Raw genomic sequence first — 19606 nt, 5'->3', positions numbered from 1 at the left:
TGTATTTAAGTTTTAGAAAACAGGAAGAGGAAACCATGGTTACTGAGCCAGCATCAGCCTATTCCATTCTGAGTTTCTGAACACATTACATTTTGTTTAAAGAAAGTATATGGTAGAAGGAACAATTTCAAGGGACATTAAGGAGAGGCAGAGTTTGATTTCCATTATTATGTACTTTTTCACTGTTCCACACTCCTGATCAAGTCTGCCTAAATCAGCAAGTTTTCCCAAGGTACTTTTCACCTGACTTTAAGTCCTTGATTTTAAGACCTCAGTCCAAAATTGACTTTATTTTGATCATCTGCTTGTCCTTTGTTAGATACTTAAATATGTATATATATTTAAAATAGTATACATATAAATACCTATTTAAAAAGAACATGGTACTAAATATGAATTTAAAATATATATTTTTACTTTGGGAAAAAACCCACCAACCACCATCACTGGATGGGTCGGTTAACTTGGTGTCCCCAATAGAATTGGGGCAATCAAATTTGTACAGAATTAAAAGAATGGATTAGATTGATGTTGCGCTATGGAGCTTAAATGCTGTACAGTTTGATCAAAAGATGAGCATTAGGCAGCAATTCATGGACTTGGATTGGGAAAAATTATGATTTACATTGTAATATCAGGGCAAAAATTCCATGAATGATTTCATTCAATTTAATGATTTTTTTTTCTTAATTTGATGTTATAAGGACACTTATCCTTCATGTTTTACAAATTCAAAAGAAGACAGTGGGTAAAACCTTCAAAAGCAGCTAAGTTACTTTGAAGACTGAGATATTTTTGAAACTAGGATTGAGGCTGTTAAGTCACTGATGTGACTTGAAAATGTTACTCTATAGTACTCCAGGCAAAGAGGAATGAAGTATTTATTCCACAACATAACCACCTTTTAGAATGTAAGCCATAACACGTAGGAGGCCATCCTCTTGATTGTTTTAGGAAAGCATATTTTGCTATAAAAGTGAGAGAAGGCAGGCTACATGGAGGGGTCAAGAAAGCACACTAATCACTCAGGTGATGATGTAGTGTTCTTGAGCAGGGAGGGGCCTGCATGCTCCTGTGTGCTCTCCTCCCGCATAATGACAGTAGTTTTCAAAGTGGGGGTGGAATTGTGACCTCTTGCACAAGTTTGAGTCAAAATAGCAAGACCTTGTTGCTCTAAAAGCTTGCTATACAACTGTATTCTCTTTACTCTACACTTTGCTAACCTGGTGTACAAGATCAGAAATTACTATAGGTGCAGTAGAGCATATTTTTAAAAATCACTTGTATCCACCAGTCCTTATCAAATCCAAATCAGGAGATCCTGAAAACCACAGGGAGTCCATGTGTGGCACTCTTCCTCACAGCCCCATTCCTTGTAGTGTATAGTGGCAGATTATTAATGACCAGACAATACAAATATTGAGTGAGATCAGAAAATGGGATGTAAAAGGTTCCCGGATAAGCAAAGTTGGAGGTTAAATAGAGGCAAAGTAAACTTAAATTTCAAAGCTAATATACATCTTTTGGGGGGTGGGAGGATTTAGATTCAACATTTTCATGCCTTAGCTGTTGTATTATATTGTTTGGATCTGAACTAATGCGATAAACTATTAAAAGCAGTGAAAACTCATTAGGGAGTTCTTCCTGCCAAAAATGATGCAATGGCAACATTAATAATGGCTTTATATGCATTCCAATGTGTAAGAGGGAAAAAAATATTATGCAATACAAATAAATGCAGTGTAAACAATAAATTAATCAATACAGAGATGGTCTATTCACAGTCTCATTCCTACAGTAGATCTGTTTATAGTAAGTAATTACTTGATATTATTAGGCTTAACATTAGGTTTGGCATATTAAGCACCAAGTACTGATAATGAGTAAGCAATAGAGAGGTGCTTCTTATGATGTTGATTTGACCAGGGTTATGCTTTCTCTTTTCTCCGGTGATGTATTTTATTTCTCTCACATCCTACCTTCAAATGGAGCAAACATTCTGTAGCATAAATCATTGATTTGTCTATTTATAAAATAATCTACTAAATTCAAGGTTTACCTTATAATGTTTGTGAGGAGGAGTAACTGCATGAGTCTATTGTGTGGTGGATTAGCTGCCACAGTGGAATAGGCAAGTCGTTCTGCTTCTCTGGAGATGAAAGTTCAATCTCTGGTTTGAGGTCTCAAGTGAAGGATGAGTTGCTTGAGCATATTTAGTAAAAACAGCTGTCACACTCTGTTCAAGAAAAAAACCGGTTTGGAATAGCAGGTGTGTTTCAGGTCAGGACTGAGGTACCTCACTCAAGCCAGTGCTGATGTAGCCAAATTCAAAACCCATTTAAGTGGGGAATGGAATAGTCCCTTTATCCCTAATTTTAAATGATCACTAAATTAATAACCACTGCCAAGAACCTTCAAGAGTGAGTGCAGGCTGTGTTGTGACCTTAACCAATGACATCTAACCTCACCCTGGAGTGTGACTTTTTCTATTATTGTCATTGTAAGTAAAACAATTATTTCTCCTACAACTGATGCAATAATATATGCCTTGCAGATCCCATTTAGAAGCCAGTTCTGACCAGTGGAAGCGTCTACACCTCTCTCTTCAGGAACTCCTGGCATGGCTGCAGCTGAAGGATGATGAGTTAAAGCAACAAGCACCTATTGGTGGAGATCTTCCCACCGTGCAGAAGCAGAATGATGCACACAGGGTAAGATCTTTTTGAATGATCTTTCAAAGGGTATACATTGCGTATAGATCTAATTTTAGATGAGAGTTAAAACCCTCTTTGTTGGAGAAAGGGTGGTGCCATTTAAAATATATTTTAGAGATAATAAAGAGTGGAATTTTCAAAGGCACCTAATGCCCCTATGCACTTTCACAATCATAGCCTAAAGTGCAATTTAAAACTTTGTTATTAATAGTGCTACTACTAATGTTTTCCTGGGTACTCTGTATTTGCCCTAATTACTCCAACCATAATGCTTCTTACTATTCCTGCTGAAACCCACTCCCCCTTCCTAATGAGGCTCTGAGTACTTAGCACCAAAATAGGACCTTCAGATTGTAAGTCCTCCAGGTAGTTTTGCTTAACTTTGTGTTAACCTGTAGCAAAAGGAAAAACAAAAAAAGAATATAGGTTGGGCTTATTGTGCCACCTCTGACAGTTGGGTGCTTTCTGACATTCCTTTATCTGATACAAGTATGGATAGTACAATGACTCTGTGGGCAAAACAGATCCACTGTTACGTCATCACACAAAACGAATAAATAAATATATTTTTTTACACATTGCTTACATAATCAGTGTTGTTGGAGAAGGGAATGTTTAGCACCATTTAAGTGTCATTCCCATACTCTTTTTGAAAAATACTGTGACAGGATGCTGAGCAGGAAGACTGCAAGATCATCACCCTGCCATGCCAGCCCCATTTAAGTGAATAAAGTGGAGCTGGCTGGAAAGAAGATGGCCCTAATTGGGGAATGAGAGCCAGCTGCCAGCCCAAATAGCCCAGGGCTATATAAGAAGTGAGGAAATGAGGGTGATGGGATGGAAGAGAGTGCGGGAGTGCAGGCAGGCAGGCAGGCAGGGAGGGAAAAAGCCCTTCCCTCCTGGGTTCAGACACAAGGAACCCAGAGCTGTGTACGCTGGATGGTGAGAAGGTGGTGGGAACACAAACTTGTCAATAAAAGCACCAGTGGTTTCAGAACCCGAGGGTCTTTGAGTGAGTTTATCTGAACCTAGCAGAGGCAGGAGCCAGGAGGGCCAGGTGCCCTCTGTTACAAGTACCATAGGGTTTTTTGGAAACCTGGACAGCTACTAACAATGGTTAGAACAATCCTCATTTAATCAAGCAGGAAATAGATGATTCAGAAGATTGATAATGGGATATGGCATCTTTCACTTCTAAGTCATGTATTGAAATGCAATCTAAACCTATAGGTACCAAAACGTATTTCTTTTTAATGGTTGATCAGCATCATATATGAAAACAGTTGCTAATCTAAATCCAAGTGGACGGTCATGTACATCCTAAAATTGTCATGACAATTGGGAGTCTCAGCAGAGAGACCAAGGATCAAATGGGCAAGGGCACTGCAAACTGTCCTCTTACTCCTAAAGTGAAGTCCGTTTGAGGAAGGTAGTGGCATGATATCACAATGTCATGGGGAAGCTTGCACTGCAGCTATCCAGCCTAAACCAGTATTGTGGTAAACAGGGCTATGAATCCAACACCTGCTATTAGCTTTAAAAAAAAAATCCCACAAGAAGTATTCATCCAAAGGATGACACCTCTTGCTGGGCTTAGAAAAGGTGTGCAAAAAATGCATTTATGAGTCGAGCAACATTCCTATATTGTTTTATATTAACCTTATTCTGTTAATTTCCATGCAAACAGCAAGGAGACACCTTTAGGCGTTTGCTAGGTGTCCGTTCATGTGTATTTCCTAACACATCTTTAGAACTACGAATGAGACAGTTCTGTACCGCAGACTTAATCACTAGTGACATATTAAGAGCTAAAACAAGTAACAGAGATTACCCCATTCAGTAATTACTTCATTATATTTGTGGGACATCTTAAGATGTTTTCAGCATAAGTTTCTGTGAATGGTTGCAAGTACACAGCTTTTATTTTGACATATGTCCCCTTTGCAGTGTATTCTGAACAAAATGTAAAATCAAGGTTCTGACCACATGTGGCATGTTTGGTATCAGTATTAGAGAGGTGTTACTCCTTGGGGAATGGGCCAGTGTTCAGGTAAATGGAACCAGGCGACTGGCTATTTTGCACGAGTTTGAGGTCATAGGGTGGGGAGGCAGCACGGTGCTGGGGGGAAGGGAGGAAGTCTGGCAGTTTAGAGAAGGAGCTGGGTTAAGACTTCCAACAACACTAAATCCCAGTCTGCCTGCAGCCAGCTCCTTAAACCCTATCTGACCCTCACAGTGACACTTGTCCTCCTTTGGTGACAGTTGCCACTCCATCCCTAATCCAGAAAGCACCAAGAGGCGGCTTCAGGATCTTGCAACAAAAGCCAGGGACTTGGGACCTCCGGGGATAAAGCCTGGGGTAGTTCCATAATGAAGGTGCTGTAGGCTGCTGGTAAAAATGTGGTGGGGTCTTATTTTAAGGAGGCAAGGAAAAAAGTTGTAGAGGACAGGGATTAGGGACCTTGTGTGGATGCAAAGAGGGGTCCCATGAGGTTTCCAGGATAAGTGTACTCATTCTTATAAGTTCAATGTGACGTCTAAAAAGCCAGTTTGAACAAATGCATTTCATGTTGAATCATTTATATTGTCAAACTTGGCCAGCTGCAAGAGGGAGCATGTTCCAAAGTCAATGGCCCTCCACTGAAAATGTCCTGTTACCTACCCTCGGTAGTTCAACCCTTGTGACAGACTACAAATGCGTTCCAGCCAATCACAGCTGCTATGGTAGGCTCAGAGGGGAGAGATTTAGGGCTTTATTGATAACCCTGAATAGCTTGAATCTCACCTAAAGTGAAAGATGAACCCATGCAGACCATGCATGTGTTATGTGCTTACGTCAGACTGCCATATTTATACTAGACTTTGTTGTTATGACCCGCCCAAAATAAAGTGTATTGCTTCAGTCCGAATATGACAAATGCATGAATAATAGTGGTGAGATCAGCATAAGAAAGGCCACACCTCCCTGCAAGCTGAATATGATACAAGTTATTTCTGGTTACTGCTCACTCCTGGGAATCTAGGAGCAGTGAAACATCCAAAAAGACACTGAACCAAGAAAATAGAGGCTAGACATAACAAATATAGGAAACTTCACCAGTTCCTCAGAATGATTCTTCTTGCGGTACCTACCAGTGTCATCTGTCTTTTCTGGATTGAATTTAAAGTGGCAAATCCTGCCCTTGCAATTGGATTCCTGGAGATGGAACCAATGCATTTCTGCTATGCAGGGAGAAGGCACTTTGAAAAAGAGGCACACTCCCTGCAAAGCCTTATTCTGAGAAAGTTGTCTGAGAAAGGGATGGCCAGAGGATTCACTACTGAATGGACCCAGCTATCTCCTTCCTACCCTCTCTCAAGTAATGGAGCTATACAAGGTGCATGAGGGACTACTTGAGCCGTTTGGCTGAAGCAGCTTGCACAGAGCTGCTCCACAATAGCTGCTCAGCTATTCTATAGACTGTGGTAAGTATTCCTTCCCCAATGCACAAATCCCAGCCAGACTGCCAAGGAGCCAGAAAACTTAAATAATGTAGATGTTACCATAGCTCCTTGCTGCTACCCTATCTCTGCCCCTTTCCCCAAAAGAGAAAGTGTGAGTTACCGCGAAACCTGGAAAGACAGTTATGAGAAAGAAATGGTTCCTTGAGCAAGGGTTCCAGTACTTAACACCACATCTAAATATTTAAAAACATTCACCGCCTTGTATACTTTTCAGTCGAATAAGGTATTCTTCACTGACCTAAAATGTTTTACAGTATCACAGTGTACTGACATGGTTTAAAAAACTGTCACATTCCATCCCAGACGTGGTGACGTTTCAGTAATGGATTAAGAGAACCTTGTGTGGTTTCCATATTAGTTTAAGTTTGTACCATTTTTTGGGGTGATAGGTGCTACATAAACATAATTGTTCACAAATAGTTGCAAAGTGACATTACAGAACAACCCAGCCCTTCTTCCCTCCTCTCTTTATGTCCCCACAGCTACAGGTACACACATGCACATGGACACACTTCTCTTGGTCACAATCCCTAGTCATTTCACAGTATCAAAGCAAGAACAGTTTAGTTACTTGTAGAAAGCTTCTTTTCTTTCTTTTCTTTCTTTTTTCCCTCATGCAGTAGCACTTTTATAGTTTAACATGATACCTGTCTAGTTATAGGCACTTGGGTTCCCGGTGGAAAAAAGAACAAAAGATAATCTTTGAAATTAGGTCACACTGTCGACTCTTCAAAGACCTCTTGTGGAGAGGGAGGGAAACAAGATCAGTGAAAAGCTCTGCCAGCTTCAAGTTGTCTTTGACAGATTCTGTATTGGCAGTTTTCAGTTTTGTTCTCTGCTGTATTTTTCCTGAATGGCATGGACCTTGTGTCACTCTACAGATTTCCTGGTTATGACAGCAGACATATATTATTGCCTTAATAATCATGGTGTCATGGCTGGATAAAAATACATTATGGTGAAATCATGCTAGCAATAAGTATGTGCATGCATGTGTTGTTCCTGGTATGTCCTGACAAGCTACTTTCCCCTCCCCGTTTCCTGAGCATTTTACTAGCCAGATCATTATTGCCTAAGAAGTTTATGCAGTGATGTTTATTAAGACTTAATAACAATTAATAGCAAAAAGAACAGGAGTACTTGTGGCACCTTAGAGACTAACAAATTTATTAGAGCATAAGCTTTCGTGGGCTACAACCCACTTCTTCGGATGCATATTGAGTGAAACATATATGGAGGAGATATATATACACACATACAGAGAGCATGAACAGGTGGGAGTTGTCTTACCAACTCTGAGAGGCCAATTAAGTAAGAGAAAAAAAACTTTTGAAGTGATAATCAAGGTAGCCAAGTACAGACAGTTTGATAAGAAGCAAGTGTGAGAATACTTGCAAGGGGAGATAGATTCAATGTTTGTAATGGCTCAGCCATTCCCAATCCCTATTTAGCCCTGAGTTGATTGTGTCTAGTTTGCATATCAATTCCAGCTCAGCAGTCTCTCGTTGGAGTCTGTTTTTGAAGTTTTTCTGTTTTAAGATAGCCACCCGCAGGTCTGTCAAAGAATGGCCAGACAGGTTAAAGTGTTCTCCCACTGGTTTTTGAGTATTATGATTCCTGATGTCAGATTTGTGTCCATTAATTCTTTTGCGTAGAGACTGTCCGGTTTGGCCAATTTACAACCTATCCTGAAAGATGATCCTTTACTCTCACAGATCTTGGGAGACAGACCTGTCCTCGCTTACAGACAACCCCCCAACCTAAAGCAAATACTCACCAGCAACCACACATCACTGAACAAAAACACTGACCCAGGAACCTATCCTTGTAACAAAGCCCGATGCCAACTCTGTCCACATATCTATTCAAGTGACATCATCATAGGGCCTAATCACATCAGCCATACCATCAGGGGCTCGTTCACCTGCACATCTACCAATGTGATATATGCCATCATGTGCCAGCAATGCCCCTCTGCCATGTACATTGGCCAAACCGGACAGTCTCTATGCAAAAGAATTAATGGACACAAATCTGACATCAGGAATCATAATACTCAAAAACCAGTGGGAGAACACTTTAACCTGTCTGGCCATTCTTTGACAGACCTGCGGGTGGCTATCTTAAAACAGAAAAACTTCAAAAACAGACTCCAAGGAGAGACTGCTGAGCTGGAATTGATATGCAAACTAGACACAATCAACTCAGGGCTAAATAGGGATTGGGAATGGCTGAGCCATTACAAACATTGAATCTATCTCCCCTTGCAAGTATTCTCACACTTGCTTCTTATCAAACTGTCTGTACTTGGCTACCTTGATTATCACTTCAAAAGTTTTTTTTCTCTTACTTAATTGGCCTCTCAGAGTTGGTAAGACAACTCCCACCTGTTCATGCTCTCTGTATGTGTGTATATATATCTCCTCCATATATGTTTCACTCAATATGCATCCGAAGAAGTGGGTTGTAGCCCACGAAAGCTTATGCTCTAATAAATTTGTTAGTCTCTAAGGTGCCACAAGTACTCCTGTTCTTTTTGCGGATACAGACTAACACGGCTGCTACTCTGAAACCAATTAATAGCAAGTTAATTAATACATTGAGGGGGCATCCCAGGGAAACCAGGATAGCAGTGACAGTGTTGAAGCACAGTTGTTGCCTGAATACATTCAGTGGTAGTGTAGACATGACTATAACCTGCTTTTTTATTAATCTAGGTAGAGCTTAAAGAGGGCAATTTTTTCTAAAAAAAAAAGTATTTATCCTGGAAAGCCATAGTCATCCTGAATCCATTTAATTCCTACTCCAAATCCCACTGAAATGGAATATTGGGAGACTTGTCTTTCTACAGGATAAGGGAGTAATATTTCATTTTACTGATATTGCACTGTCCTTTTCATTGTATTTTCATCTCTCAGTTTAAAATATCTATACTTTCCTAACTGAAGAGATCTAAGGAAACCCTAGAAGCTCCCCACAAGGGGCTAGTGGAGGTCTGAGATGAACTAATCAATATATGCATTATTAAAATGGTGGACAGACTGCCATTACACCTCTGGTGCTGATTACAAATAGAAAGGCTTAAATAAAGCAGCTTACTTGTTCTTTTGTCAGGTCATATATTATGCATGTTCGATTTCCTCTGCAGTCACCACAAAGTGTGGAAGAAATTCAAGAATTCAATAAAATTAGCCTGAAATCATTGGTTGTAAATTAGACATTCATTTAGGTTAATTCTGTTATCAATGCTAGGCTGCTTACTCTTGGCATGCATTTGTCAGGGCTATAGGTTGATAAATTCCCCCCACCCCCCACCCCAAAAAAGAGAGAAAATGTCAGCTTGTTTCCATTTTTGAGCTCTACCATTTTGAGCTAACAGCTACATTCAGATGAATATGCCGCACTAAAAAGAATCTTAGCACAGAAAAGCCAAGAGTGTCTTCATACAGTGAGAATTTCCAATCAAATGTGGCACTGTGGAGTGAGCACATCCATTTTAATGAAGTGCTATGGTGCATCTGACTTTGCCTCAGCCTAAAACTTTTTTGTTCTAATTGCTGCAATGTATCATTTAGCCTACTTGATGTTTGCAGACCAAAATGAATTCAGCAGGAGGGAGAGAGGACAGGGATGGGTGCCACGTCATGTTGGGAATTATTCAAACACTTGGCCTATGCAGACTTACTTCATAGCATCAGCAGCTTGACATAACATGCAGAATAGAACACTATAAAGAAGAGGCGATAAAGAAGACACAGGCACACTTCTTTTTCTGGGTGTCAACACAGATCTTTGTTTAGAGCTATATATAAAATATACCATGGCGGGATTGAAGGTTTAAGCCATTGCCAGTGCTGTAAGGCTATATATCACTAGCAGCTCCAGAAGCCATTCTGCATGAGGCAGATACCCAGGTATCCCCTAGTACAGGATGGAGTATACCTTCCTTCCCACCTGTCCTAACTCTGGTGTCCTGGAGAAGGGAAGGGAATATAGCTGTGTCCTCTTCAGGGAATCTAGTGCCACTACTTCTAGTGTCCCTTGCATCAGGGACAAAGGTAAGGGAGAGTGTTTTGTGCCCTCCCCACCCTTTACACATCCACTCAGCTAGGCACAGGTTTAGCCCACAGTGTTCTGCCAACAGCGGAAGCTATCTGAAGAAAGGTACCTACTCCCCCTTCCCAGCAGTGCAGGTGAAAACATGCACTCCTACACAGCCATTAAGACATGGAAATTGTAGTTGTATTGCTTTCTTCATCAGAGCAGCTCTGCCTCCTTCCTGCTTTCTTTGGGCACAAGCAGGGAACAGTCCTTTGTCCATATGTTGCTTGTTTGGATTGTTTTTAAAATGTAAGCTTTTCAGGGAAAGGATCTATCTTCTGGCATGTCTATAAAGCACATTGCATTCCTTGGGTAGTGGATAATAACGATAGGCTAAATCTAGGGGTTAATTGTGACCCTATTGGGGAAGTCTGCAGATTCCCTTTCTCAGTGGAAGCTTCTGAAAACAGGATATATCCCAGCACACAGACCCTGCACTCTAGAGGGCTGGATTGGGGTTTACCCTTCTATAGGATGAGCAGGAATGGGATCCACGTGAGAGATAAACGTAATAGTTTTTCCTCACTTGTCCTTCCCTCCTCTTGCACATCATGCTGATTTGGCCATTACAGTTAGCAGATACAAAGACTTATGAAACAAAGGCAACATAGCATTGTTTCTCACTCATACAAATCAAAATGTCAGATTCTTAAAATAGTCAACATTAGAGTAAGCATAAATCATAGAGATGCATCAGCAAGAAATTCCTCTAAATGACTCAACTTGGATGGTGGTATATTCAGAGAACAGCCTAAGTTCGTTGATGTCCATTGCGTAGTTCAACTTTAGTGACTATATGCCATGCACTTCAAGAAGGGACTCAACATTCTTCAAATGATTTTACTGATCTCAAGATCAAGAGTCTCTTACAATAAGTTCTCATCCAATTCATTGGGAGTTCTCAAGTCTTTAAAAAAACACAATAATGTAGTTAGTTATTTAGCTTTAAACAGTAGCTACTGTGTACATGTGCTTAACTTATTTGACAAAAATGTCCCAGAATTGTTAACATGCCAACTTTTTCATCATGAACTGCAGCTGACACTCTCGTTAATAGTCATGGGAGGAGTTCATTTGGGGGCTCTATGACATTTAATTTCAAATGTAGTTCACAGTATAATCAGCTGATGACTTTAACCTTCAATTTCTGGGCTTTTTGTTTACTAATTCCTCTAATCATTTTAGTTAAACACATTATCAAAACTGGTTCTGACTGAATTTATTGTTCAAGTAGCTCATATAATTCTTTGTAAAAAGTATTTCCTATTAACCTAAAAGCAAAACCTTCATAAGTAATGTTTGCTTTTGCCACTCATGACATATAGCTCTCCTCCTTGCAATAATTACACTAGTACTTTCCATGTGTTTTACAACAGCAAAATACCACATAAGAACTCTATAAATTAATCTCTCGTTTATAACCAAGACAGTTAAAACTTTTAAATAAACCACCACTGAACACTCAGAGGTAGAGTACAATACACACTCAGTAAAGGGAAAGTACCGGTAATTCAGTGACAAACACTCAGCCCATATTCCAGATCTAGCCCACTAGATGTATTTTCATGGCCTGCGTGTTAGATTCAGATTCTGTGTAATCAAAATGTTCTTTAAAAGAAACAAACACAAAGTTTCTAGCTTTCATGGTTGTGAAGAAAATCTTCCAAATGTAAACCAGTGGAATGTTCCTGAGTCTGCTATGGAGAAATGTGTGCTCCACTACGTCTCACTCATTGGATTGGGTGTTAGCTCTGCAGCCTAATGATGGCACTTTTTAATGTCAACCTTAACTACTTTATGGCTGATCACATTAAAAGATGGGATAAACAAGAGTGGTGGAAGTAGAAGTTGTTGGAGGGAAGAAAATGCAGAGAGAAGATAGGAAAAGGAGAGAAAAGCAAAGAAAGGAAGAGGAAAAAAAATACAAAATAACAGTGGTCGAGAAGATGACCACATTTTCCCACTGAGTGATGCTGAATGCAAAACTAAGACTTTTAACAAATAATGATAAAATTAGCTAAAAGTTTGTTACTACATCAAGGACCATATTCTGCCCTTGATCTCTGTATAAATCTTCCAGGGATAGTACTGGGAAATCTGCCGTGGGTTGATGCTAGCATGTATTCCTAGATTGGCCTCTGGACTTCAATTAAAAATGGAAGGTGATTTTCTCCTCTGCATGCATTTGACATTTCTGGAAGAGAGTCTGAAAATAAGAAGAGCTTGCTCAGCATGCTGTGCATCTATTACGTCTACCTCAGTAGCAAAGGAGCACATGGTGGTTAACGTGATGACACTGAATGTACCTCAGAACTAATAGCCATTTGCTACTTATTATAAAGCGTTAGTGTAGCAATATCAGTGCACTTCTTTTTTTCTGACACAGCAGCAGTAGCAACAGTGGTAGCTGTGAGGCACCTTGGATTTCCCATTACAGTCTGGAAATCTTTTGCCTCTCAGGCAGCATTAGCTGTGCCAGTGCTGTTCATTGCAAAGCCTGCTGAAGCCTTGTCCCTTCCAGCTAGGTTTCAAAGTTTGACTCTGACATTAGTCACAGAAGGGATCCCTTCACACAGTGAACAGCTTAATCAGATCATCCTTCCATTTTGCAATACACTAAATGCTCATTGGCCCCTCAGAAAACAAATGTGGTTTCTGGTTAATCAAATGCTTACAATGATCTTCCATCTCATCTTCTTGACACCTATTTGTAGTAATCCAGGTTGAAGTTGATGTTGGAAATTTTATACTAAAGTTGACAGCACCGAGGACTAGTATTTAATATGGCTTTACATTCCCAATTTACATTGTGTTTGTTTCACTTTGCAGGCCTTCAAGAGGGAGTTGAAAACTAAAGAACCTGTTATCATGAGTGCACTTGAAACAGTACGAGTGTTCCTGGCAGAGCAGCCTCTGGAGGGACTGGAGAAGCTCTACCAGGAGCCTAGAGGTAATTGAATGTAGAACTGTAATAACATATTGATAGAAGGATCAGTGATGATTGAAAGACCATAAATTCTTACTGTCACTGTCAGGGCAGCTCTTATATACGCCAAGCTGCATTTCAGTATTTCATAACCTGAACTAAAAAAAGGATAGCTGAAACCAGGACTTAGCAGTCCTTCTGCACACTATAAAATAAATGTGCATATTTAAAAGAAACACTGTGAAGAGCTCAAAACCTCTTGTATGGATGCATAACTTATAGACCAATTTGTGGTTCATAAATTCCAGTAGTTAACCTCTTACAGATGGGAAATCCATGCCAATTTGAAAAGCTAACCAAAAAAAAAATTACAGCTGATCATCCTGAAATTTATTTGGATCAAAATTTAGTATAAAATGCTCTAGAAAATAGCAGATTGCTTAAATAGAAGCTGTGTGTGTGCCAGGTACAACTCAAGATCTTTGCTTGATTCTTGTGGTCCCAGTTCAGCAAAGCTCTTAAACATGTTCTTAACTTTCAGGGAGACTTAAGCACATGCTTAAATTTAAGTATTTTCACAAGTGCTTTGCTGAATGTGAATGGACTTAAAGACATGCTCAAGTGCATTTGAAATGTAAGCATGCACCTAAGTTCTTTGTGGAATATGAGCCCTAACTGAATCCTTAGAAAATTATTACACCTTGATATATAATAGGACTAGGATTTGTTGAGGGACCCCAAATGATTGTACATTAATAAAGTATATTTGATAGATGTCTCTGGTTATAAATAGTTTTCTTGCTGTGCTTTTGAACATTTCAGTCTTGCCCTGATAGTTGTCATTTTCCTTATAAGATAGAGTGTGCTCTAACGGCCTGTTGAACTTCACATTTAGAGCTGTCTCCTGAAGAAAGGGCCCAGAATGTAACCAAACTCCTCCGAAGACAGGCAGATGAGGTCAAAACTGAATGGGATAAACTGAACCTGCATTCTGCTGACTGGCAAAAGAAGATAGACGAGGCTCTTGAAAGACTGCAGGAGCTCCAGGAGGCAATGGATGAACTGGACCTGAAGTTGCGCCAGGCTGAAGTGACCAAGGGTTCCTGGCAGCCAGTGGGGGATCTGCTAATTGACTCTCTGCAGGATTACCTAGAAAAAGTCAAGGTATCAGTGGGCTTCTACTCTTCAACATTTGTGGGAGGAAAATATAATTGATCTTGTTTTGATGGTTATTCTCCCTGCATGATTGCCCTCCTCAATCAAGAAACAACTTTTAAAATGAAGTGTTGGCCGATTTTAAAGAATTGCAGCATTTAAAGAATGATCTAATTCCCCAGTAAAATCAATGTTAACATGGAGTTCCAATTAAAAGTATACATCAGTAATTTATGGCAAAAATATAGGGATGTCTAATTATCCCCAGCATAGATACTATTAACCCAGGGAAATTAGTATTAAGATTAAATTTAAAATAAATCCAGACATGTTAAGGTATGGAATTGCACAATTAGGGCACCCAAACAAACTTAATTCTACCCTGCATTGTAGTCATGTAACCATACAATTAAGATTGTATAATTGTGTTTGTAGCTCCACATTAGATTAAACTGATTTTAAAAAATATTTTTTTCCTTCCCCCCTCCATGATGTCATCACAGGGAGGGTATTCCCTCACCTGCCCTCCCTAATGAGTATATCTGGTGAGTTAGGTTTTTGGTTTTGTTTTGTTTTGTTGCAAATGAAATACTTGGGAATAATGGTCAACTTGCAGAATGCTCTCCAGTAGAACATTATTTGTCAAACTGTTGAAGAGAAAACTTTATTATGAAAAATAACAGGAAAAAAATGCCAATTAATCAGAACAAATTAATTGTAGCCAGTGCAAAAGATTTCCATAAGGGTTAAGTATATAAGAAATTTGAAGAGTCTGCAAGATTCTGTTGTTAAGATCATAGATGACAAATAAAAGGTCTGACACCTATTTTGTGTCTTAATGAATTTTTAACCACTTATACAAAGTGAAACAGCTCCAGCAGCAGAGACTGACTTGATAGGATACTCACTTGGGAGGTGGGAATTCTAGATTCAAGTCCTTTCACCAAATTAGGCAGAGCAGGGGCTTGAACCTGAGTCATCCACATCTCAGGTGAGTGTTCTATCCACTTTGGTGGCTCTCTCTCTGGGGTTGACCAGACATTCCATCCTTGACCTGTGGAACCTTCCCAATGAAAGTTCAGTCAAAACTAAGAAGTATGAGTTGATATTTGCTAACAAAAAAAAGTTTTGTCAAAAAATTCCTTACAAGATCTACTTGAAATCTATATATTAGCCCTAATTATGACTTCTTTTATTCTATTATAACATTGGCTAAACTGCAAATGGAAAAACTGTGTGTGCACACATATGGGATTTCAAATCCTTTGTAAATGATAATATTTCAAACCCTGTGTGAGAGTTGTAGCATAGGTAAGATATATAGCACTCCAGGCAGTGCATTTCTAAGAGATAATAATACTATTTGGGTGGTGGTACAAGGCACTAGGCCAAAGGCTGAGTAATGTTAACTACCTGAGAAGTGCAGTAATTGCCTCAGAATGCACTGCCTAGAGTGTTGTTATTGCTCTAAGGAAATAGAATTTCTACATAAATAGTGAAAGTAGATAGATGTGAGCATTTGCTGGGCAATGTAGTCATGTCTGTAACATAAATAACCGGTAAGAAAGCTCCAGTAGTGTCTGCAGTTTAAAAGCCATCTTCATAAATTACGGAATGCATGATTGTTTGCTGTTTTGCTATAGCTGTATTAGTCCCAGGATATTAGAGAGGCAAAGTGGGTGAGTTAATATCTTTTATTGGACCAACGTCTGGTTTAACATATTGAGTTAAATATATGTTTTTTTTAAGTATATGTTTTAAGAAGAAATAAGTCAAGAAAAGCAGTTCTTCTAAATATAAGATGTACTAGCTTTAGGGATTCTTTAAGTTTGCATTTCAATTTAAACATACACAAAGTATGAACATTAGAGCTAGGTCAAAGAAGCCTTCAGTCCTGATCCTGCAAACGTTAAGGCTTTGTTTACCCTACACACCTTTTAGTGACGACTGTGCTGCTAAAAGGCGCACAGTGTCGCTGCTGTTTGTCGGTGGGCGAGAGCTCTCCCGCCAACAAAAAACTTCCACCCCAAACAAACGGTGGTAGCTTTGCCAGCAGGAGAGCACACCTCCTGACAAAGAGCACACCTGCTGACAAAGCACTGTTCACACTGGTGCTTTTCGTCAGCAAAACTTTTGTCATTCAGGGGGATGGGGGTTTCACACCCCTGAACGACAAAAGTTTCATCATTCAGTTTCCAGTGTAGACAAAGCCTTACACATATTCTTAACTTTAAGCTGAATAGCCCCATTGACTTGAAGTGTACACATGCATAATAGATTGCAGGATCAAGGCCTCAGTTTGTTGGGTTTTTGTTTTTTGTTTTATTTATGTACAGGATCCATTTTATCAGGGAAGTACAGAGTATTGCAGGAAGATTAGAAACAAAAGGCTTTTTTAAGACTATATTTCTATTGGGCTAAGTACAGCAGCTTTGTTCTTTTCAATCTGAGGAAATTTGGATATATGACAAATTGGAATGGCTTAGGCTTTGCCAAACTCAGACTTCTACTCTGTATGCAAAACCAAACCCAAACCAGGGCAGTTAATCTCTGGTATCTATTTAATCAGCTATCAGAAGAATTGGAGAGAGGTTAAGAGATTCAGACTGATTTTTATATGCCGAGGGAAGAAAGAATGTATCAACAATAGAAGACTCTTCATGGGACAGAACACGTTTTTTCTCTCATAAAATACTACACAGTTATGTAAATACCTTTCAAGCACAGTAGTAAATCCATTAAGTATCCAAAAGGAAAAAATACTGTCACTTTGATGAGAAAATGGTTAATAGTGCAATATCTGAAGTTCAAATGACTCAATAAATATAAGGAAACTATCTAAATCAGAAAAATCAAAAATATACAAAGGAACACATTCACAGATCTGTGTATGAAAATTCAAGGTGGTGTTGAACAAATGCCAGAATTCTACCTTAGATTATGCCATGGGTAAAAATTTCATCCAGTCCTTATTGCCAAATTAATCTGGGTGATTAGTGCCCTGGTCAGCCTAACCTGGGTGTGAACTGCAGCATTGCAAAGCCCTACCCCATTTCCTGTGGCATCCCTGTGGCTGCATTGACCCATGTGAGGCATGAAGGACATGTCTGCACTATAAACTTTTGCTGATGCGATTTACATCAGTATAAAAGCCACTGTAGTTATTATATCGCTTGTGCACATGCATATGTGGCTCCTTGCATCAGCATTGTGCATACTCACCAGGAGTGCTTGTTTGGATGCACAGTACTGTGCACCATGGGTAGGTATCCCACTGTGCAACTCACCACTGTCCAGCACATCGTGTTTTGGGAAATTTTGGCAATGCATAGCTGGGCAGAAACAAGTCACACGGGTGACTGGGACTGTGGGGACAAGCTCCCATCATGAAACTTTCTCCACCCCATAATGCCATCTCTAACCCATCATTTTCATGCCTATTTTGAAAATCCAATGAACCCCCGCATGACTTGTTGCGGTCCGCCATCTCTGACAGAAGCGTGGAGCCTGCACAGCTCTGTGCTATCGTCATGAGTGTGCACCCTGTGCTTGCAACAATCATCCAATACTTGCAGAGATGCAAGAGCAGCCATGGGGAACATGATGATTTCATGGAGCACACTTTGCTGTGGGACATAGGAAGAACCAAATCAAGGTTGGTGGTGGTGGTCACAGAGTAACTGCAAATAGTGAGGCACTGAAACAAGCACTGACTGGTGAGATTGTATTGTAACACAAGTTTGGATAATGAGAAGTGGGCTGCAGTACTTCTGGATGCACCCATGTTCCTTGATCTGTGCGCCCAGCTCACACCAGCCCTTCATCTCAGGGACACCAAAATGAGAGCAGTGCCGATGGTGGAGAACCGAGTGGCGAATACGCTGTGGAAACGTGGAATGCCAATTGCTACCAGTCCTTGGGGAATCATTTTGGAGTTGGAAAAGTGACAGTGGTGGCTGTTGTCATGCAAGTGTGCAGGGCCATCAATTGTCGCCTGCTACACAGGACTGTGATTCTTGGGAAAGTGCAGGACGTAATGGATGGATTGGCAGCAACGGGGTTCCCAAATTCCGGGGTGGGTCTCTTTGTCTCTCCAGTTGAAGCTGTTCTGCTTTGTATAAAAAACTTGAATAGTCATTGGGCCAGAGAGAGAATGGCTGGGAATGGTTTATAGCCTGGCACTTAGGGCATTCACCTGGGAGGGGGATACACCCAAGTTCCAGTACCTTCTGCAATGACTATTTAATTATTTATACAAAGTGGAACAGCTTCAACAGGAGAGACTGGGAGAAACCCATGCAGAATACCCCATAACCAGGTGGTTAGGGCACTCATCTGGTGTGGGGGAGACCTGGGTTTATGTCCCTACTCCCAAGCAGGGAACTGAACCTGGGTCTCCCATGCTCCTGCTAAGTGCCCCAACCATTGTGCTAAATGTTAGAAGAGGTGGCATCAGCATCTTCTCCTCCTCCGGGAAGCTTGCCCTTAATGTCCTTACCCAAACAAACTCAACTTTTTGTTCAACCCCAAATGAAATTTTTCCAATTTTTTTTGATTCGCCGCTAATTCCAAAAAATGTTGATTTCTGTTTGACCCAAACCGATTTCTTTCTTATTTTTCATAACTGCGAACAAACTAAAAAATCCGTTACTTGCACAGCTCTATTCACAAGGACTTCAGTATTCCCTGCCAGTGATTCATTGTATGGGAAAGAACCTCTTAGTCTGTGCATTTCTGACTAAGAATCCCAAGTGATATCTGGCAAGGTGTCCACCTTGATCACGTACATTCCTTTTCAAACCTCCACCAGAACAGCACCCACTGTGGGATTTCCAAATGTCAGCTGGTACCCAACTGAGCAATAACTCTCTGGGGAAGCCGGCTTCCCCATGTTGATTTCCATGAAAATCATTTTCGTGGAAATGAGAGCTCTCAGTCTCACAGTGAGGTTTGGGGGCTAGCTTCCTGCAAAGCAAGAGAAAAGCCTCCTTCCTCATGCTAAGGCTAATGCAGCCACTGCTATTCATCTCATGTCTTGAGAACAAGAGAGAGTGTTCATGGTTCAGACATAAAAACACCTCCATGTGCTGAACATCATCAGAAAATACAGCATACTGCTGTCTTTGAACATTAATGAACTACTCAGCTTGCTCTCTGGCTTTTCACACATACTCCATTGTCATGCCAGTGCTGCCTTGTGACTGCT

At 40.2% G+C, this 19606-nt stretch overlaps 1 protein-coding gene across 1 annotated transcript in view; it reads left to right on the top strand.

Moving 5' to 3' along the window:
- Positions 1-19606, top strand: part of LOC112125929 (dystrophin-like) — a 1989526-nt gene that overhangs the window by 1704007 nt on the left and 265913 nt on the right. Inside the window, exons 57-59 of the mRNA XM_026648920.1 lie at positions 2555-2711; positions 13149-13269; positions 14141-14409. Of these exons, the coding sequence (XP_026504705.1) occupies positions 2555-2711; positions 13149-13269; positions 14141-14409 (547 nt within the window). The remainder of the gene's footprint in view (positions 1-2554; positions 2712-13148; positions 13270-14140; positions 14410-19606) is intronic.

Source organism: Terrapene carolina, unplaced genomic scaffold (assembly GCF_002925995.2).
Source record: "Terrapene carolina triunguis isolate 2854851 unplaced genomic scaffold, T_m_triunguis-2.0 Scaffold22, whole genome shotgun sequence".
Classification (NCBI taxonomy): domain Eukaryota; kingdom Metazoa; phylum Chordata; order Testudines; family Emydidae; genus Terrapene; species Terrapene triunguis.
Note: the sequence above shows the minus strand (reverse complement) of the source record. Positions and strands in the feature narration are given on the sequence as shown.